General features: G+C 45.9%; 2 protein-coding genes across 2 annotated transcripts in view; one reads left to right on the forward strand and one right to left on the reverse strand.

Annotated features, from left to right (window-relative positions):
* The window catches only part of LOC135912243 (uncharacterized), a 127,142-nt gene that overhangs the window by 50,193 nt on the left and 54,585 nt on the right, over window positions 1–22,364 (reverse strand). Inside the window, exons 2-4 of the mRNA XM_065444621.2 lie at window positions 8,334–8,607; window positions 5,657–5,871; window positions 2,280–2,417 (exon numbers count right to left, since the gene is read on the reverse strand). Of these exons, the coding sequence (XP_065300693.2) occupies window positions 2,280–2,417; window positions 5,657–5,871; window positions 8,334–8,607 (627 nt within the window). The remainder of the gene's footprint in view (window positions 1–2,279; window positions 2,418–5,656; window positions 5,872–8,333; window positions 8,608–22,364) is intronic.
* Window positions 16,471–22,364, forward strand: part of LOC135912242 (uncharacterized) — a 106,739-nt gene continuing 100,845 nt past the window's right edge. The window contains exon 1 of the mRNA XM_070527690.1: window positions 16,471–16,569. The gene's annotated coding sequence lies outside the window, so the exon portion shown is untranslated. The remainder of the gene's footprint in view (window positions 16,570–22,364) is intronic.

Below are 22,364 nucleotides of genomic sequence, written 5' to 3' on the forward strand. Positions count from 1 at the left end.
TGATTTGTTATCGCCTGGCTGGCTAATATACCACGATCAATGTCATATGTAGTCGATAATGTCAATAAGATTCCAAAAGGCTAGTGTGCGTCCCACTTGCTTAGTAATTTGTGTTCCCGTGCAAGCCTACGGAAGTGTGCCTTTGCTATGACGAAACTTTTTATTTACGCGGCCGACTTTCAAAGTAAACACTCGTCCACTCTTCCGGAAGCGTGTTTCTCTTTCCTGTTGCGGCTTCTTGTTTGTAAGGGTGGGAACGCCTTGGGCTTGAGTATCGAACGAAAGAAAACAAGGCTGAGGTGTTTCGCCAGACATTCGATATTTTTTACTGCCTGAAAATTGAGTGGTGAGATTGTTTCAAAGAGCCTCACGTCGGTTGATCTGGATGAGAGCTGTGAAGCTCAAAACGAGAACAGTCGCCGCATCGAAATCGAGAAACCGTGAGTGCTACGGAGGCTCGTTCACCAAGGCATCAGAGTTAGGATATGAGAAACAAGTCAAGTCGATAAATCGATAAGGCCAACATTGGTTTGAGCAAAAAGAGCAGAAATGATTCTTTTTGTTTTGTTTTGTCAAAGACCCCTTTGGGTTGATTATATCAGGGGTTTAAACGGATGAGGACGAAAAAGAAACAATTTGCAGTTGTATGCCAATGTCTCTGTTTCCTATACCTTGAGAGACTCAACAGTCAGTCAAGAACTTTATTGAAGCCCTGAGGAGTTTCAATCCGTTGGAGATCCCACGCGGGGAACTCCTCCGGCAGAAACCGTAGGCGACGCCCAAGTCGGGACGGGCGGGACTCAACAGAACTTTTTTTTTTGGCGACTGAACTCGGCCGTGTTGTTAAAGGAACACTAAAGGGATACTGCAAGGCACCCTGTATTTGCACAATACGAACTCGCGTTTGAGTCTGCTTTGGGTTTTATTGAGCGCATACTAAAGCAGGGCAACTTTCGCGTGCGTCTGAGTTTCCAGTTTGCGAAAACGCGGAAGAGAATAGCGAAAAAAATAAGTGGCCAAGTTCAGGTCTCTCTTCCACGCAATGCCGCACGCGAACACTCGCGTACATTATTAGCTGCAACACGTTGCCCATGTTGGAAGAAGCCCGAAGACTGTGCACGGCTGTTCTGACTCATAAAATATTAGAGCGCAGCTCCCACGCATCCGTTCCGGCGGCGAGCGTCTGCGTTAGCGTAACAGAGAGAAAGAGCACAGCGAAGGATGAAAGAGCGAACGCAGAGTGCAGCGGGGGATGAAAGACGCGAGGAGGAAAGCGGAGAAGGAGGGTGCAGCGGAACCATGAGGCGAAAGCGCAGGACGAGGGTGCGGTGAAAGCTTGGGAAGAAAAGCGGAAGATGAGGTTATGCTGAAAGCATGAGGAGAAAAGCGTAGTGCCGCGACGATGGCTACGAGATGGCGTTAGAGTAGCGCGCATCGTCTGGGAGGTTACTCTGCGGCGGCTGCTGTAGTGAATGGCGCCCACGCGTCACTCCTGCTCTGCCATGCGCCATCTGCAGATTATCGAGACACTTGCTGCACAGTTCGCTCTTTTTGCAACGTGCCGCATGAGACACATTGTCCACGCCAGCCAATATGTCACGAAATGAAAGCACGTATAGTGCTGAGCTCAGTTTGGCATTAGTGAGTATCGTAATCGTCTGTGAGTTTTTTTGAAGAACGGTACACATTTGGGTGTATTATGTGCACACATGGAGAACCATGCGCATTTGAGGAAAGGAACCGTGGCGTAGCTTCTATTCAACGCGATTATGTTACGTTGTTTAACAATTGCTTCTTCATGTGCACATTGATGAAATTGTCCTACTAAAGTACAGATATTGCGCGCCTTGCTCAAGCCTGTGTATTTTCCGCAGCGTGGCATGCTGCCGCCACGTAAAATGCACTCGGACAACGGCAAGTTTGGTTTACGAGGTATGGGCGCACACCTATGCGTTTCTTTCTGTACTATTGTTTAGCATGATTAAACATGACACACTAGTACGGGCTTTAGACACGTTCACACGAACTATAATATTATGTAAAATTTTGCTTGATTACACATCTCGGAAGCACACATGACACACGATTGGCTTCAGATAAAAGGCGCGCCATGGTCACGTGCGAATATTAAGTATAACTAGCTATCGCAAGCAAGAATTGACCCTTTCTAGGTCTCTGAATTTAGGCTTGCACCGCATGCGATTAGGTTTATAGTAAATAGCTGTTATTCCCAGCAGAGGCACTTGATTTTACCACGGTTCGGAACTGAAAGCACTCACTGCAGACCGCGTGCGAGGCCTCGAACTCGTCAGACGTGTCCGGACAGTTCACCGCCCCATCGCATATGAGCTTGTTCCAGATGCAGTTGTCGTCTTTGCAGCGAAACTGGTCTCCGTAGGGGCAGCTGGTCCAGTTCCCTGAAATGAAAGCAGGACATGAGCAAGGTCCTCATTTTTTTTTTCGAAATCACCCCGAACACAGTATGGGAAATCTCGCAAGTTGTGAGACGGCAGACGACGAACACATGATAAGGGGACACTTAGTAAGATTCAGAAAAATTGAAGCAGGAAATTAGGAAATCTGTAACTCTGCACCGGGAGCATTCACTTAGTTATGTAAAATTTATCTTTTAGAGCATCTAAAGGAGGCAAGTTCAGTATAGTGACCTGCAAGCTACGTAATATTGTTGCAGTGTTGGTAATTCTGTCGGCATTAGGTGTAAGATTAGGTGCAGTATATAGAATTGTGGTATGTTTTCTTATAACCGAGTTAAGGAGTTAATTACATACGGGAATTTTTTCCTTAATTCAAATTTTGTTAATATTGCTCAGATTTATAGCTCAAAGAAGAAAAATCTCTTTCACGAGTCACTAGATTTTAATTTCTTTTAAATGCAACAAGCTTCAGGAAAATACGGGTGGTGATTGCTGAGATTGCATGATAAACTCAGATTGCCGAGTTTATTGTTTTTTTGTTCCCATGTGTGTAGATAGGAGCCCCAGCGATAGAAGCCTACATCTAAGATATATTTATGCAAAGAAATTGCAGTCCTTGTAGCGAAAATTGTGAACCTGCAGCATGAGTTTTCAAGTCGAGTCTGGCCACTCATAAATATACAAAAAATAATGTATTACCAATATTGAGCTTCTGTACGTTATGTGCTGTATCACAAAAAGAACTGAAATACTGTTACAAGTACGTGTGCTGGCCATTATTGAGTTTTGCAGTTTTTGTGCAAGAATTAAAGAAGTAATCACCAGCAATGATAAAGAGAAGCGGAAGTTCTCATTTAACATAGTCGTGACGCTTCTAAAATACTATCCTTCTGCCGTAGGCCTTGTACTAAATTGACTTATATTAGTCGTTCTTGCTGGCAGAGGGTTAAGCTTTCATTCAGTGCTATGTTCGAGATTTTTCCGATTATATTCGCATTCTTATTGCCATTCTTAAGTAGCTCTAAATATATTTCTTACTTGACTGAACCTATATTTCTACCTAGTTGCATTTTTATACTTCGTTGCCCTATATGCTATTGGTTGCCTTACCGATAGATAGGTGATGACTTGGTTTACCTACATCGTCGGGTTACCTTATCAATAAATAGCTGATGCTCGTTTCTGCTTCTCTTCTGCTGGACACTTCCACGCGGGCTTTGTATACGTCAGTTACTTGCGAATAGAACAATGTTGGTTGCCTGAATTGCTTGTACAGCAAGGCGAAACAAGACCAGGGGCTAGAAAAGCTAACAACCAGGGCATCTCGTCGCGCTGCAAATTGGCCACGAACGCTACTCTCTTTTTCGCGGAGGGTTTAGTTCCCATTCCAGAGGCCATGGCAGATGTAATCCATAAAAAATGTATGGATGAAGCAGATTACACTCGCGCAAACCGACTTCTCACATGCAAGAGAGGTAATTTGTGTTCGTGGCCGAAAACGTTTGAAAAGTTATCGCAATGTTAAAAAATGGTAAAACTGTGACGACCCCTTCAAATTCAAATTTTGCAAATATGTTATTGCGAAGAGCTGTTTGCACCATTTCTGGCATATAGGCGTAGGTATGGAGGTTCCTGCCTGGCCTCGCTTTAATAAAAACCAATTAATATGTTACAAACTGTGAAATCGAACCTATGCCGTCGAGCACAGCAGCTGGTGCTCTAACCAGTAGGCCGCGATCAGTTTTTTATTCTCATTATTGCCTCCTTTGTACAAATGAAACATTCCATCAGATATTAATCCCACAAATAACTGAGATTCCAGCACAGCGCTTGCTGGCTAGTACTAATATGGCTTTAAGATTACAAGATCAACGAACAAAGGCAGCCATTCTGGCTTCTCCTCCTGGAGAAACCAGAGCGGAGTGAGAAACCAGAGAAGTATACTTCTCTAAGGTCAACAGCACTTTCAATAAAGTATTTCCTAGTGTTGCGCCTGTATGACATACATCACTACACCACGACCACATACATACCTCTATTGCTTCAGAGGCCACTAGTACTTTGAAACACTTCGTGCGTGTCATGCATGTGCCACGTTCCCCGTTCTCGTCTTCCTTCCCTGTTACAACTCGCGCTTTGATGGAGCCGTGCTAGACTGCACTATATCTGGAAACGGCCCAGTTTGCCCAGTCCTTTCCTCATAGCAGTTTACGCTACGTAGAAACTGGGCGACGTTGTATCAACTTCAACATCGCCCAAGTTGATTATGTTGCAACATTTCTTCACTGTACTACAGATGCGGTTGTTGTGTTAGCATAAACTGCATGACATAGCCGTAGCTACGTGCGATTGCTTAAAACGCAGTTTCTGATGATGTCGCAATACGTGTTTCTCTCACTTGCCCTCGTCGACTACTCATGTAGGACCTAACAATCGTGCTGTCGGAAGCTCGCGCCAAACGGCCGGTGTAGAAATCACGCCTTTGCTGGTGGAAGATTTTCTTCGACGGGGTCATCGTGGTGCTGCGGTCGTCACACACACGCACATACGTGCGCTCACGATCCACACACGCAACTATTCAATTTACAAAAACACGTTGGTCACTTGGTAACGGTTTGCTGAACCCCAAACAAAGCTGAATAGTCAGGTGCCTGCCAAATGCTTCGCATAGCATCGATTTCTACAGTGTGTTGGGACTTCGCCAAATGTTCTTTGATTTATTTTTTTATTTTTGCACGTAGAGAAAAGATTTGCGAAAGAAAACTTTTGTGTTGATTGGCATTAGTTTAGACAAAGTTTGCAGACTCCATCTTGAGTTCATTGAGACTGTACCTACTATCCACAAAATTTTAAGCCACCAGCCTCTGTCTAGTGCGTTCGCACACTCATTTAGGAATGGCCCCTGCAAATAGACGAGCGGACAAATGAACGACTATCGCGGAAATCACGTGGCACCATTCCGCATCAAACCCCATCCATACTCCGACTAGTTGTGGGGACTTTGCTGCTAGGCAGGTTCAGCAGGTTCTATTCCCGCGAACCTGCGACATCGCTGCTCATGTTGGACATCCCTCTACTAGAGGGGCTCCGCGGTCTAAACTTACAAGAATGTGTCCCTCGCTTTAGTGTCCGCTTAACATCTGACGCTGTGGATGAAAGAAAGGAATGAAGAAAGCGGGGAGGCAGCGAAGAGCTCAAAGAACACAACCGAAAGGTTTCACCGTGCAGGTAGATGTTGAACTTGAGCTGGTAGCCCACGATGCTCTTCTCGTCCCTGTCGCCGACAACGAGCCGGATCCTGGTCAACGCATGCGTCGACTCGTGCGGGCTCAGGTGTGGCCTGGCCGTCAGCTTCTTCTGCACGCACGTCGTCTCCACCAGGGTCGTTCCCCGCGCAGCCTCAGTGGAGTCATTGCGTGCCCAGTAGGCCTCGTCGCTGCAAACGGGAGAACACGTTACTGTGGGGTAGGCTCCTGTTTCGCGTCGCTTTGTTGAGAAGCGTTGTACCTGGTTGCCGTATATCTTATTGGTTTACCTTACATATGGTTGATACCTTGGCTTACCTTGACTTATATCGTAGAGTAATCTTATGGATAAATAATTGATGCTCTTTCTTGCCTCCCTTGTGCTGGACAGGACTGGCTACATGTGCGGCCTTAGGATGGGCTAAACATGTACAGTCGTCATCGATATGAAAGAGAACTCTAATTTTTTTCAGACACCCGTATGGGCTAAACCCATTTGCCCTTTATAAAAGTGTTCGGTGAGATGGAAAGCTAAACAAGGAAACGTTGTTACGTATAAATTTCCTAGATTTGAAACCCTGCATCACGAGTTACCGTCGCCTTAAGAAACATTCGCTGTTGTTTTTCATTTTGATGACCACCGCACTTGCGATAACAGTCCGAGAGGTTCCAAGAAGTTCCCGAAAGATAGCATCGCGTCTGCATTTCGACATCCGAAACAGCCATCAACCCGACACGTCGTCATTAAGAATTGGGGTTTCAACGGACAGGTCTTTATCCTTTCATCTGACCAATAGGATCAGTATAGGCGCGTTAACAATCTTGTCCGTGCAGTGTTTTTAGCGAATTACTTAAGGTTTCAAACGTGCACCAAATTTTTGAGCAGCCAGCTTTCCAAAACATTGTCTGATAGGTTACATGACTCGGTCGCTCGTGTACTGCCATTTTTAGTTGCAAAATTGGTGCGCAGAAAAACAATCGCAACGCAGCAGAACAACAGTTACCGACAGGGTTGCACATCGGAGAAGTCATCTTTCTGACACGTGCTTCCTCGGACATATCAAGGAGTTTTGGCAACAGTGGCTCAGTGGTTATAACAGCCAGTTGCGGAGGACAAGGTCGCGAGGTCCATTTTTTTTTTTGTCACAGCGCCGACATTCAGATGAAGGCAGAATGCAAATACACTGGATGTGGCGAGTATCAGAAGCACGCTATCTCATTCGGTCCTGGTGGTGTCAATTGACACCATTGCAGAAAACGTCCCCCACAATTTGTGAAACAATGCGAACCGGAAAAGCTAAGCTTTCGACGTGAAGCGGGCATAGTACTGAGGCAATTGCCAGAATTTTAGGTCGGATGGAGCAAGAAAACAATTGTTCTGCGGGAAAATCCAACTCAGAAAATCAAAAGTAGCAGCAACATTCTTTGTTTCACATTTGGACGTCGTCAGCTCTCAGCCACATTGTTACGTCGGCATGTGCTCGCTCATGTTTGTTTTAATAATTCCAATGGCGTGTTGTTCTCGGACGCTGAAAAGTGTCGGGGCAACTAGTTTCTACGTTTCAGTACAAATTGACGTGCTTGTCCTGCGATCCCTGTTATTTCCGGTGTACGGTATATTTACGTCTTCCGGTTTGTGCAATGGAAGTGCTTTATAAATTTACAGAGCCTTATATTTTTCCAAGCCCCGAATAGCTTCAGTAAAGCTGACAGTAATAACAAATGAAATGCGCCCAAATAACGGGACTTCTTGAGCAATTACATCGTAAACGCTAGTAATCCAAAACTATTTACACAACCATAAATACTAGGCACTAGGCACAATCCTGGGGATCGGCCCACTTCACTGCTTCACCTCATGCTTCACCTCCGACGCGTTGGTCGGCCCGGCATTTATCTTGGGGATTTTTGGATTTGGCCCACGTATGGGGAGTGCTTAACGCCTGCTTCACCTCTGCAACGGTGGTCGGCCTGGCATTGGAATAGCTTAGGGATCTTAGGAATCGGCTCACGTACAGGCAGTGTTTAACGCCTGTTTTTCTTCCGCCGCGGGTCAGCCTGGTATTGCAGTATCTTCAGAATAGGCCCACGTATGGGGAGTGCTTAACGCCTGCTTCACCTCCGCCACGGTTCGGCCCGAAATTTCACCATCTTTGGGATTCGCTGTAAAAGGAAAGTAATTGACCAGGCAGGTGGTCCCATGGCACAAGAACATTGTGACGTTTCGCTACTCGCTCCAGCTCACTCGGTGGTCTGTTACGCTGCTACATCAGATCGCGCAGTGAAGAGCAGCATAACTAACGACCTAGTGAGCTGAAGACAGCACCGGAACGTCACAATGTTCCGCTGCCATGTGACCACCTTCTGTGTCTTGTGGTCCCGAAACATTCACCTTCTAATGAACGAAGCTAGAACTGGTTCGCGTGAAAGCTATTTCAGTAAATTGTTTTCCAGGTGCTAACTGCGATGCTTGCAAGTATGTATTTTGTTTTGTCTGGGCTTTCGAGGTCCAGGAGTTTCGTTTACCGCAGTAAAAGGAAAAGAGCGGGAACGTCGTCCCAGCACACTTTAAACGCAGACAACCATTCGTGGGCCGTGGCAAAATGTGCTGCGCGACACGTGAGTACAGCGAGCACGTGTCTTGGCTGAGCACCTGGGAACGTGCACCACGGTGACGGTGTCCACGCAGTCCTGAGGCCGCAGCGGTTCGCGTTGGAGTGGGCGGCGTGGCGAAGCCTTGCGTAGGCTGGCTGACAGGAAGTGCATGACCACGCCGGCGCCCTCTGGCGCCACGATGTGTAGGTCGCAGTAAGGCATGATGTCCCGCGTCGCCAGCAGCCAGACCATGAGCGCCCCCGCCGAGCCCTCGCCCGTTTCGTTGGCCCACACGGTGAACGGGTTCGCGGTACACAGTCTGCTGCCCAGATCTGGCAACGAGAGAGACGCAGAGGAAGGTGTTCCTTTTCATCCTTATTTGAACGTACGGTCGTAATATCATTCTATACTCAGGCTTACAGTGTAATAGGAATATTTATACAAGGATATTTAAAGTAGAACCTATGTATCCTTGAGGCATTGGGTCTTACATCAGTTGAGCTTCTGCCACTGCTACCGGCAATATTTGTTTCGGTTTACAGAAACTCCGTTTACTAAGAGGAGCATCTGAATCTTCTTCCAGTGAGGTTCTAACAAGCAAGTGCAACATACTTAATAAATTTCCCGCTTACTTGCTGCACCTCATGTCAAATGGCATTAACCCTCTTGTTCCCGAACGATCGTCGACTACGAACGCTCATGCCACTTCATGATGGAGACGATGATCATGATGATAATGATGATGTTTATTGACATCCCCTTTTAAAACAGGGCGGCCGCAAATGGTCTGCTTGAGTTAACCATGTATTACTACACCTATCTCCATCTGGCCTTTCGTCTGTGTGATCTCGATTTTAACTTTCGCATTTATAACGTATATGTGTTTATTGTGCCTTTTCCGATACTTGTAATGACTCCGGCTCTATCAATCTCTTCCTTCCCCCCCTAATACTCTAAATGTCTCTTAGTTATGTCGACTACTGACAAGTGAATCCTTCCATTTTCTTAGAATCTCAATGCTTCTGGAAAGTGGGTACTTCTCACAGGTCGCGCTAGGTCAATATCTTGGCATTCCAATACGATGGGCCAAGTCGCTTCTGAGATTCTTTTTCTTTTTCTTTTACAGCATATGCATCCTCATCCTGTGGCACATGTTTGCTCTGGTATGTTGTTATGCTCAGGCAGCCAGCTCAGACCTCAGGTTGCAATTAAGATACTGCGCTTAGCCTAATCATAGAAAAACTATGATACAACTCCATCCAGTTGAGCACAGCGGCACCTCTCGGCTGGAGAAGACACTACGTTTCTCGAGAATTGCCGTGGATCTTAAATGAAGCGCAGTGACCCCATCTGTCGAAGGGCTGCCCTGCCATCTGCTCTTCTTTCTTTGTCGAGGTGCAATATGTTAAGTTGGGAACGTTCTAGAATGCGGAGGGTAAGAGCATGGTATAGCAGTGGTAAGTGGTTCCTTCAAATGAACAGCCAATGCCCAAGAACATTTGCTCCATATTCCACTTAAAAAATGGAATGTTTGTTGTAATTATGTTCCATTTACTTTAAGGAACCAACAGGTAATATGATTATAACCGTAGCTGCGTACTGCCGATGACCAATCTTGCTTTATTGGGATGATGCCCACAGGCGGCAGTTCCATTTAACACCAGAAAGGTATTGAATTGAGTGCGATTGAAAGGAAGACTTCGTATTTCGAATCAAGAAAAATTAGAACTTATTCTCCTTTATTTCTTCCCGTGGAATGTACACTCATAGAAAAGAGCACCATTGTTGTCTCAGCCATAACTTGTCTGCCTTAATAATTATTGAATACTACGTTTGCAGAACTAGCTACAATTAAAGCCGCGCTCAGTTTATCAAAAACGCAACCGTGACATTTTAGTTAAATTTCATGTGCCCAAATAACATTTTTCAGGCATCTAACTCAGCAAAACAAAAATGATACATTGAACTTTGTAGGTTTGAAGTATTATTGGCGCACATTTTTGAAGCCATGGAAACTCTATCACGCGTTTCTCCCGTCTAAATGAACGGCACTTAGCGAGTACGGAGGGGCAAAAAGACTTATAAAATCATGTTAATTTGGTGTCATAGTCTGTCCAGAAATACCGAGTCTTTCATTACCGACATCCACCTGACGCGCTGACACAGGCCATTTTGCTTACGTCATATGGCGGACAATCGGAGTCAAACCGCGAACCTTTCCGTTGCAGCCTGAATACGCTTTTGGATAACATTGTGCAATTATGTTAAACTTTACTATTTTTATCCTTTGCTTTGTTATTATTTCACTTGCTGCTAACTTTTTTTTCTAGAATTTGCTACCCGTGAACTCAAAGCACTCCAATGGGCCTGTAAGGTATTGACAATAAAAAGAAAAAAAATATACGTATGACGACATTTCTCGTAAAAAAATGCACACGACACGTGCGCACGTTTTCTTTTTTGATTGCGCTATCAGTGGTTACACACGGCGGTCGCAACGATCACAGGATCTTAGAAAGCTAATCGGTTAAGACGTCATGATGCATCCACCTCGTAGGTGCCGAAGCCTAAACTGTTTTTTAGAGAGTGGCACTACACTCACCTACGGGGCAGAAACCTGGAGGCTTACGAAAAAGGTTCTACTCAAATTGAGGACGACGCAACGAGCTATGGAAAGAAGAATGATAGGTGTAACGTTAAGGGATAAGAAAAGAGCAGATTGGGTGAGGGAATAATTGCGAGTTAATGACATCTTAGTTGAAACCAAGAAAAAGAAATGGGCATGGGCAGGACATGTAATGAGGAGGGAGGATAACCGATGGTCATTAAGGGTTACGGACTGGATCCCAAGGGAAGGGAAGAGTAGCAGGGGGCGGCAGAAAGTTAGGTGGGCGGATGAGATTAAGAAGTTTGCAGGGACGGCATGGCCACAATTAGTACATGACCGGGGTTGTTGGAGAAGTACGGGAGAAGCCTTTGCCGTGCAGTGGGCGTAACCAGGCTGATGATGATGATGACGATGATGATGATGATGATGATGACTACACTGGAATCTTGCTAAACGAAAATCGGTTAAACGGCATTTCTACCTAAACCGAAAGCTTTTTTATGCTTGGTTCGTTTTACATTAAGGCGAAGCAGAAAAAAGGACAAAAAAAAACTTGTCTCTCAACGGAACCAAACGTTTTCTGACTGCGGGTAAACGCAACCAAAAAAATATTAACGAAATAGAAACTCGGCGGCCATTCTCAGCCGCATCGCGACAGGCATCACTCTTTGCGCCTTTCTGCTTTGTGTTTGTCGCGTGTATTCTGGGTTCTAACCAAGGTGACTTTCTTGGCTTTCATGCTTTCTGAGGTTAGTGTTGCTCGTTCTACCGCGGTGGTTTCAACTGTGCTTTCTTTGTGTTGAATATGTGGACTGTATGTGGCTGAGCTGTGAGTTTGCTTAGAGCTTGCGATGGCGGTGCAGAAACGCCCACGCTGCGCTCGCGGTGGCGTCCAAGATGAAAATTATCGATTGCTTTGAGAGTGATTTCTTCACTAGAAGTGCATTTTTTTGCTAGATAAACCTTGTTTTCTTTTAAGGCGAAGCTTTCTTTTCCTCTTGATGCGGGTTCTGTGCTGCTGCTGTTGCTGATACTGATGCTAATGCTTCCTTGCACGCCTCGTCAGGGTGTAGTTCAGAGTGTGCATACAGGGTGTGCCATGTAACTTGAGGCAAAAATTAAAAGTAACTGTGAAAATGCCAGGCAGCTGGACAAAGCAAGATAATGTCGTTTGTCGTCGCTTGGAGATACTCAGGTTTTTTTTAAATTCCGCCTGATTAGATTAGTGTTCATTGATTAATCAACTTGTCAAATATTATAATTACACGAAAAGAGGCAATGCGAAAATTGTAGAGCAACATGAAAAACTCACCGTACAGCTTTCTGTTGCTCCATATGTTCTGCATAAAAGTGTTCTTTCCTAGCGTGAAAGAAGCCCGCGAATACACGCAAAGTGCCTCGAGCGGTAGTTCGTGCGGCAATTTCGCGTGTATTCGCGGGATGCTTTCGCACTCGAGAAAGAAAACACTTTTACGTAGCACATATCGAGCAGCAGAAACATGCATCGGGAGTTTTTCATGCTGCTCTATAATTTTCTCATTGCCACTTTTTATCTAATTATAACATATTTGAGAAGTTTAAAGAAGCGGGAGACAGAGATAGGTGACGCTTACGACGTTTCAATAGAGCACGGAAACAATGCCCTCTGACACGTCCTGAGGGACGCAGCAACGATCTCGGGACAACTTAATTAGGCATGATTCCGAGCTTGCCTCCATGCTTACGTGGTCCAGCAACGACAGTCCCGAAAGGAGCTAGGGATAATGCTAAGAGAGTGAGGGCAGCAGGCAGGCAATGGGCACAACCGGATCCCATACCAACGCAGTCAGGAAACTGGTGGTTAACCTTAATCCCCCTGTCCGCGTGGCCGCTCACCTAACCTGACACGGGACGAAGAAAATGCGTTGTCGGAAATCACAGCTCATTTGGGCTCTCTTCGGTAAAGGAACGAGCGAATGGATGACACGTACTGTGTTTTGTGTGCTACTTGGCAAATGAAAGCCATGCAGGCAAGGTACCATTTAAGGTCGCGTCACAACTGTAGTATGCCGTCAGCACACCGCTAAATACCGTCAATGAACGCAAACAGCACAGATAGCTTCGCTTACATCGATTACAACATGGCGTGGGATCTGTATTCTTTTTATTATGTTTTCTGATTTTACCTCTAGCCAGCGGCTGCTCGCAAATGAAAACTTTGTTAGAAGAAGCCGCGTAATGAGATCTGCAGCAGCTTTTCTCTGCTGTTTGCAATATAGAATCTGCCCATTTTGAAAGAACACCTCGTGTACGCTTGAGCTGAGTCTTTCGGTGAATATACTTCCGGATAAAGGGACTCGCTTGCCTGGTCTCTTGAGGCACATGTGACAAAGGTGGACTGTATAGAAGGTTATTAACGTGCTTCCATGTATGCGGGTACCATGTTGACATGCTTTGGACGTTAAATGCGAGAACAGCCATGTACATAGCTTTACGTGCCCGTTAATGATGCCCAGGTGATCCAAATTTCCGGAGTCCCCCACTACGGCGTCCCTCATAATGAGATCGTGGTTTTGGCCCGTAAAACATTATAATCTAAATTTCTTTTTTTGCCTTGGACCTTACTTTAAAGCAAGAAAATGACCTTGTCGAGAATTTCATGCATAAGTGCTCGTGAGGACAAGGAGCGAGCAGAAAAGCAAAGAAGGGGCGCTCAACTAAGAACTAAAGTTTAGAAGCAGACCTTCCACGGCATTTCATGCGTCGCCACACCAGCCCTTCACTCCGAGCGGGCGCACGTCAAGGAAAACACTTGAAGTACAGATCTCGTTAACATAAATACCCAAGTAGCACAACTGGAAGTGCAACTCACGCGTAAAGCCGAGGTTTTGGTTCCGGCTCCCCTCGTCGCCTAGTTATCTTTTCGTCAACTTTCGTGTAGCTTTTCTTCTTCATTTTCTACATTCCAATTTAAACGAGAGGTAATTTCCCCGATGCTTTCCTTGGCCTCATTGTCTGTTGGCTTTATGTGACCATGAGTAATAAAATCGACGCCTTCAGTTTACGTTCTGCTCTTGATGACACGAGAAAGAAGCTAAATTCCTGGAAACGATACAGTAACCTCTAAACCGATTGATTTCACTTCCGGTTTACCAATCTTTCCGTTTCTTTGTAAGCGTTTAGTCTTACCTTCTTGGTAGGACATTTTATAGTGCTTGGTGCAGAAATTTCGAAAAAACGAAGGCGCCAACAACACCGAAATTCAACTCCTGTGTTTGTCTCGTCTGCTGCCGTGTTTGAAGTTTCTGCGTTAAACAAAAGAAAAGCTTTCCGTTTATTTTTCTCTCTTTCTCTTGAATTTCGGGTAAGCGATAGACCAATGGGGCAATTCACTTTAACAAAAGATTTGATCGATTGATAGAGTGATTAATGTGTTGATCGAATGAATTGACTGATTGATTGAGTTCGGCAAGGTTACAAGACAGGAGTAAACGGAAAGGGTTACAACTGATGCCGCGGTGGAGGGTACGGCTTTATTTTGACCCTTTCAGCTCGATAAGGGACCTAAGAGCTACTCGAGAGGGATACAGCAGCAAGAAATTCATGTTGATTATTTTTATTTACATCAATACACCTTATTTTCCTTCATTTAGAGAAAAAAATCTGGGCTAGCAGTGGAGGAAATGAAGGCAGAGCTTCCTGTTTTTTTAATTTCGCATCAGAGCTTCAGTGCGGGTACGTCAGTGTGGCGCTACGGATTTTTGTGACGTCAGTGTGACGACTCTGCGGTGTAACAGATCTGGGCGGTTTGGGGAGAAACAAGAGTTTCATAGAAGCATACTACGTCGGGTTTCTTGGCTCCTTCACAACGTAATGTATACATTTACTCAGACGAGATTGATCAGACCAGAGTAGGCACTCTAAAGTATATTGACATTACGGGGAATCGACACCGGGCCTGTGAAGGTCGAAATTGCCCGTGCTTTGTTCATGTGTATATTCTAGCTCACCAAGCTTGGTATCATGGTGAGAATGGCAATTTTTTGTCTTCCAGAAGCGTGAATTCTCTGACATACTTTGTATTGACATTCCTTTCAAGGGTTCGTTTTACATGCGCCCAGAAAAACGTCCCCGATTGATTTCTGGATACATCTCCCAAATGGAACATAGCCAGTAGTTGAATTTGTGCTCAATAATAGAATGCACTAGCCTCTCAGCACACAACGTGTTTTCATTCTAAATTTTCCAGCACGAAGGAGAGAGGCTGCTCTCGAAAAGTTATTATAAGATACTAGAACAGAATGCTTCTCCCCTGTGGGGCCAATCCACCTCGTTGCCATGGGTCATATGAAGTGTACAGCTTCTTTTAGGTATTTTATTATGTCATTGTCATCTTGTAGACTCCATTTTTGCCTAAGTCGTGTTTGGGACATCGGGATAACCGATCCTAAAAAGAGCCGCCTTCGCTTTTTTTTATCCAAAAAATAATAACAACAATAATACATGGTACTTGTTCGTATCGAATCGGTTGCCTTGCCACAGTTCAACGTGCGTTATACGTAGTGTCAAATCACTCTCATTGACGACTTTGAGAGGCATGCTGCTTGTGACTCCAACCTCGTTGCTATGTTGAATAGATTTGTTGTGAAAAAAAAAAAAAGACTTACGAGGCATGTAGCCATTCCCATGTGATTAATACCAGCATCGCTGTGACGAAGCCGAATTGGGGCTGGCATTATGCAAATGTGTTAATCGCGAGGGAGAAATCCGATTCCAATACGGGTCAAATGAAAGCACCCGTGTGACATTAGCATTGCTGCAATAAATCAAGTGCTAATAGTTAGCACTCGTCCTGTGTCCCTGCTTCGTCCTTGTGTCGTTATTGCGCTATGTACACCAGTTTACGATTGAACTACCAAGACGCCCAAACTTCTTCCCTGCTCCTTTACTGTTTCTATCTCTTTCTTGTTTGCTGCGCCTTGTACTTTCAGTGGTGATACTGCGCGTTCTGCTTTGGACAATCGATTTACCGACGTCAGGTGCAATATTTGGCTACGGTGCAGGCAGTGCGTGTTACATAGACGCATTAGGGCGGGTGACCCTGACTCTCCTGCTAGAAGCGGGGTTCCCTCGAAAGAAAAGGATACGCGTGCTTTCGGTGGGAATTACAGTCGTTTTCTCGCAGCCGCTTCTTCGTACTTTGCAGACACGATTGGCACCGCGTGAAATGTGCGCCGCGCTGGTCGTCTTGCAAAGCTCTTACTTGGTGAGGGACCCTTTGATGGAATTTGTAGTTTATACGGAATGCCGTGCAACCGCGAATTTAGCGCACTTAACAGGTGGTTAAAGTTAATCGAGAGTACTACCCCTAAGGCGTGCCTCATGGCCAGATCATTGTTTTGGCACGTAAAGACCACAGATTTCAATTAACTTCACTGAATAATCAATTCTTTTAAATATAGCCGAGAAGGCAGGTTTCGTTCCATTGCCACTATTTTGACCTCACGCCACTTAAGAATTTGTCCATTGCTTATTGTGTGTTCAAGGATTGCTGACTCATGCCCTTTACCGACCTCTTTCTGATTCCAGAGGTGTGTGGCAGGGGACAGCACCCAGAAGATGGAAAGAAAAGAGAAACAAAAAACTAATGGATTGGAACCATAACGGACGCATGTAGTGGTGGATGTTGCTTCTGTTCTCCCTGGCGGCAAGTCGTGTTTTATTTCCCTTTATAGCTTTTTATTTTCTTGAGATAAAAAAAGCGTATCAGTAGTGCAACGCTGATTAATACTAAATTGTACCATGTGTAGAAATTTAAGCGCGAACCTAATTATTGGAACAGAACGCCAATTACGCGTAATTGCATGAACAGCCGACGTGTTATGGTCCTATGTGCAACCGCTGTCAAAGCATGGAGCAGTCCTAAATATATGTCCTGGACTCCCAACTACGCCACTGCTGCAACTACAGCTGAACTCGTACACGCAACAGCCCACTCGAGACATTTGTGCCCTGTTTGCATTTGAATTTACACTGACAATACATCTCAATAAAAAAATGAAGTCGCTAATTTACCAATAGCCTGTTTGGGTTCATTATCTGTTGACTTCACATGCCTGTGCGTGGGTGTGTCCGGTAATGAAAAAAAAGCTTTATTATTATTATTATTATTATTATTATTATTATTATTATTATTATTATTATTAGTAGTAGTAGTAGTAGTAGTAGTAGTAGTAGTAGTAGTACTATTATGTATTTATCATCATCATCATCATCCTCACTGCTATTATCATCATCATTCTGTTTATGGTCCACTATAGAACAAAGGCGCCTCTAGAGGCGATCTCCACTTAACTCTGGCTTGCTTCATCTGACGTCATTCTATATACCTTCCAGTTTCGTTTGATCCCTCCGCAAATATATCCGCGGTCCTTGTGTGCTTCCCTATGCTTCCCTTCCTTGTGCCTAATGGGTGCCTAATGTGTAACTCTAATAGAATAACAGTTATTTCTTTCCCGCATTGCGGGGCCCGCCCAACTCATTTTCTTCCTCTTGATCTCAATAGCGGTTACCTTTATGTGCCGTGTAATGCGCCCCGCGGTGTCCCTGTTTTAACGTTTCGCCCATGTCTTGTTTCATTCTTCGTTCCATCGCTCGGTGCGTAGTCGTTCGCTTCCTTTTAGGCTTCTATTTTAAGGAGTACGAGCTCATACCGCAATAAATTGGATTGTGGTCGCCAGCTCAGATTGCCTTCACAAAAGGGGATCTCCAGGAAGTACTTCAATACGGCACCCAGATGAGCGTCCCTTTTATTTCGTACGAGTTTTCTTTATTCTTAGCGGGCGCTTTCCCTCTTTTTTTGTCAATTTTAGTTTCAAACTCCCTGTGCTCGTTCTCCGAATTGCAAGATTCCCCGCCGGCTTACGCTGGATGGGATTCAAATTGGCCCACCGCGGTCCCCGCCTCCCATTTGTCGTTTGCCTTCAATTTTGTCCGGCGAAAGTGAGTGCCATTTGTGACATGTAAAAACTCGAGGATTCTCAAAATGCAAGGCAGACCGGACGAAAGCTGCACAGCACGGCACCCGCCGAGCAGATTGACGAAGAAGCGATTTCTGTGAATACGTTTCTCTTCGTCTTTATTTCCAGCGGGAGCCCTTATTTCCGCACGACCCCGCAATCTTACGCGCAACGCTCGCCAAAGGACGGTAGCCAAATAGCAGCCTGCTTCTAGCCCCATTATGCTACCAATACGCGGCCTCACAGGAAGGTGCAGACTCGCCGTGGTTGCTCAGTGGCTATGGTGTTGGGCCGCTTAGCATGAGGCCACGGGATCTAATCCCGGCCACGGCTGCCGCATTTTGATGGGGGCGAAATGCGAAAACACCCGTGTACTTAGCTTTAGGTGCACGTTAAAGAACCCCAGGTGGTCGACATTTCCGAGGTCCTCCACTACGGCGTGCCCCGTAATCAGAAAGTGGTTTTGGCACGTAAAACCCCATAATTTTTTTTAGGAAAGTGATGTGTAGTAGTGTAGTGTAGTGTAGTGATAGTAGTAGAAGTGATGTGATGTGTAAAGTGAGTGTTAGATTTCGCATCGGTGAACAAATCTGTGTTTTTCAATCGCGCACCCTAACACGAATCTTTACTTCGAGGACAACTGCGATTTTTCTATTCAAATGCACAGAAAACGGATAAATGCGCACTCTCATTAGAAAAACTCAGAGGAAATCTTAATACAATTTGTTGAATTCGGTTGCGAACGTTTATTTGCACCCACTGTGTGGAGAAGAAGAACGTTTTATTTCGGGTATGAATACAGTAAAAAATTGTCAAAGTTTAACACGAAAGGCGAGTCAACATCGGTCCCATCGAAGAAAGACGAAGTATATTCTAAGCCGCATTATCGTAACTTAGGGTTCGTTTTTTGGAGTGCACCACCTTCGGAAGCTGCCCGCATTTTAGACCTCATTTGCGGGATTGGTCCATGTCTTTCTTGTGCCGGTTCCGCTTTGAGGTTCACGAACGTCAAACGACCGCATATGTGGGTTCTATTTCAGCCTTCTCGCGCTAAGTGCTCATTGCTGCTGCCCGGATAACTCTACGCTGAGATCGTTTCTTGTTGTTGTTTTTGTCGAAGGCTTCATTTTGACGCCTTTTTTTGTTATGCTCTATATGTGCTACAAGGTTCAAGTGTCCCAGTTCCACGAGACGAAAGTGGCCATACGCACACGCAGATCCCGTAACGCCAAATTGATCTCAAGTCCCCAAAGAAGACAGTCTGTTCTAAGAAATAGTGGAGCACGACGTTTAGGAAGCTTTGCACCAAAACAGATAAGTCAGCTCTGTAAACTGCATCCGGTATCGATCATCTGAAGCGGAAAAATGTGACGTGTAAACTTACCGAGCAAGAATAGTTGTTACAACACTTACGATTACTTGAAAAAAGCATATCTCGCGAATTAATGGTATATTTGACAGCAATGTATAATACATCAACTTCACCCGCTTTATAAATCTCAATTAGCGCACTTTACAAAATTGTAATGCGTTTTCTGACTGTTGAGTCACAAACTTGATGCTTCAGTTTTCCTAATTCTTCGATTCTCGACATCGTCATTAAAAGTAAATATTAGCCATCCAAAATGTTCTCTGCAGCCCGTAGGATTTACCGTTCTTGTTTATTTTAAAATGTAACAATTAAAGTTCATCAAACTCTGTGCAGCGTATCTCGAACAAGACGATTTTTCAGTTTCCATGCATTTGAATACGGGCTTTTCAGGTAAGGCAAGCTTCCCCTTTAGAGTACCGTTCTCCTTCTCATCAACTCTGTGCGCTGTAGCAAAACAAAAGGGCACTGCGTCAGCCAATCAGCAACGGGGTCCGTCTGCGTGTTCAAGAGGCCGGAGAATGGCTCAGTAACGGGGTCTGTGTGCGTGTTCAAGAGACAGGAGAATGGCTCATTTTAAGCCCGTCCATCCGCGCACCAGCAATGCTTTTGCTAATTAGCGCCAACCTTTGATGTGCGTGACCGTTTCCTGATTCATCGCTCTCACGAGCTCCGATTCTCCAGTTTCCGCTTTCGCTATTTATACTACCTCAATTTTCCCATTCACTGCTGCTCTTTCACCAAGAACGTAGGAAATAAGTGGGAGGGGGGCATTCCGCTGCATAATTGAAGCCAAGTGAGTCAGCCAAACATAGTGAACGTCACGTCACAGTAGACGGTAGCTTTTAGTGCTCCTGTTCTGCAGGCACAGTCGAGGCAAACAAGTGAACGTCTAGTAAAAGCTACCGGGAACCAAGCGTCCTCGGCCAATACGCTGAGTCTCAGAGGTCACATGTTGGGCCGGTTTTTCAGGGGTGAAAGAAGCAAAGGGGATGACGTCACAGAGCCTTGGCTTGCGAAGGCCTGCAGGCTGACCTAAGGCTCTCTCCTGTTTCATTTCCTTCCTACATGTGCTGTAGGCTCGCACCCCTACGGAGAAGCAAATGACAGCAGATGGCGTTACTCCTGCTAGGAACCAGAAGCTGAATTAACTGCTGCTTGACACCGGAACCTGAGGGGATGAGCAACAAAAGAGCGCGAAGGAGAAGGGTATACGTTGGCGGTACCTAACAAATGTGTACAGATGGGCTCTAGGATCAATCATTCTGCGCTATGATAACTGATGACAACCTTAGAATGAGTGCTAGCGTCGCCCACAAAACCACCCTGCATCTGCTGTCTGCCCCTCCGTGCTCCAAAACATTGTTCCCTAGAGACGCCGATATTCAAGAAAGTTCCCCTAGGCGTTTACGTCTCGGGAATCGGTGAATGTAATTAGCTGGCACAACCGAAATAGTTCTCTACGGGTTGCACAGCGCTGTCTATGCCACTGCATTCTTACATTGCGGTATTCCACAGGGCTGACTTTTCATATCCTTAGGCAGCCACCGACTTATTTGTTCGCGTAGTGGTTGCAGGAAGCTGTTCAATGAATGGCTTAATGATTTTCTTTCCTGGTTGACTCACTGTTTCGTTTGTAGTGGAAGGTGCTGGTGGAAATTGGAAATTGAGCATAAATTTGTCATAAGTGTGCCGAAGAAACGCTTGCGCAAAAATTTGTGTGCTAAGCAAGTTACCCCACACCTAGTTAGTAAATGCCAGGGCCCGTGTTCGTGCACACACAAAAAAAGTCGCAGTCTCACGCGAAAGGGGAAGCATTGAAACGGTGGTTCTCTACAATTACACGTACGTTCGACGTTTAATAGGCCAGATAAAAGGCATACATTTTCGCTTACTAACTAATGAAGCATGGTGTCACGTGCGTACTCATTAAAGATGAACATATCTCATAGCATGGCAGCGCACACTGGAGGTAACAGTGCATGCGTAACGAGAAAGGCCGGCAGGGAAAGCGAATGATTTGTGCGGCCGCTGGCTTCACCATTTCAGCTGTACCGCTTCAGCGAAACTCAGATCACGCCACCTCAACCAATAGAGACGAGGGGTGAGACGATGCACGAAGCCATCAGCCATCTCGGCTCGCCATTTGTCCCGGCACCCGCCACTGATGACCTCCAAGATATGGCACCCGGGTAGCGTATGCATCCCGGCACGCGCCACAGCCATGCACCGCCACGGCCGGGCTGGAGGAGATGTGCGCTCTCCTCTCATATGGCGCGCACTTGACCACGTGATCACCAACATTGGCCGTGCGCGGAGATGACGGTCGTCAAGTGACCAAGCTCATCTGCACACTCTAGCATGATATCCCTCGTGCACGCAGTGCCTGACGCATGGGCCACTCAACGTCATCGCGAATGGACTTCATACGGAGCATCACGACCACGGCGAAAATTCACCTGGAGTGTCTCGTATATTTGCTATTTCAGCAAAGGTTTTCTTTTAGGGTTTTTGGTAGGAGCAGTCGCTAGCCGATCGTCATATCAGACATGTTTAAATAATGTAGTTGCCCAACCAATAGCAAGCAGCTCTTAGGCGCGAAAATTTTTGTAGCGTAAAGCTACACTACGTGGGTTGGAGCCGAACTTCTTCGCCTGCCGTACTACGCATGCGCGAGAGCCGCGTGACGTCACGTGAGGCGCAGGTGCGTCGCCCTCACCGCCGCCGCGGCGCAGCCAGCGCGCGCTCCTCACCGCGGCCGACTGCGGCGCATTCCAGAGGTGTGACGTCGCAGTCTCCGCAGACGCGCCAGCGCCATGTGCGCCCGCTGCTGCATTTACGATTGCGGCGCCGCGCGGTACTGCGCATGCGCGAGGAGGGCGAACCGTTCATATAAATGCGCGGGAAAGACGGTTGATGCAGTTCGCTCGACATGAAGGTTGAGGACAGTCGCGCCGCTGCCAGTCGGCGCAAAAGACTGGAAAACCCAAGTTCTTCAGACCCCGAGGTTGTCGCTTGGCAGTTGGCCGTCGAGCGTCGAAAGAACGCGCGTGCCAAGGCAAAACGCGCGGTCGAGACACCGGAGCAGCGCGAAGAACGCCTAGCGAAATGACG

The sequence above is a fragment of the Dermacentor albipictus genome, chromosome 10, assembly GCF_038994185.2.
Source record: "Dermacentor albipictus isolate Rhodes 1998 colony chromosome 10, USDA_Dalb.pri_finalv2, whole genome shotgun sequence".
NCBI lineage: Eukaryota > Metazoa > Arthropoda > Arachnida > Ixodida > Ixodidae > Dermacentor > Dermacentor albipictus.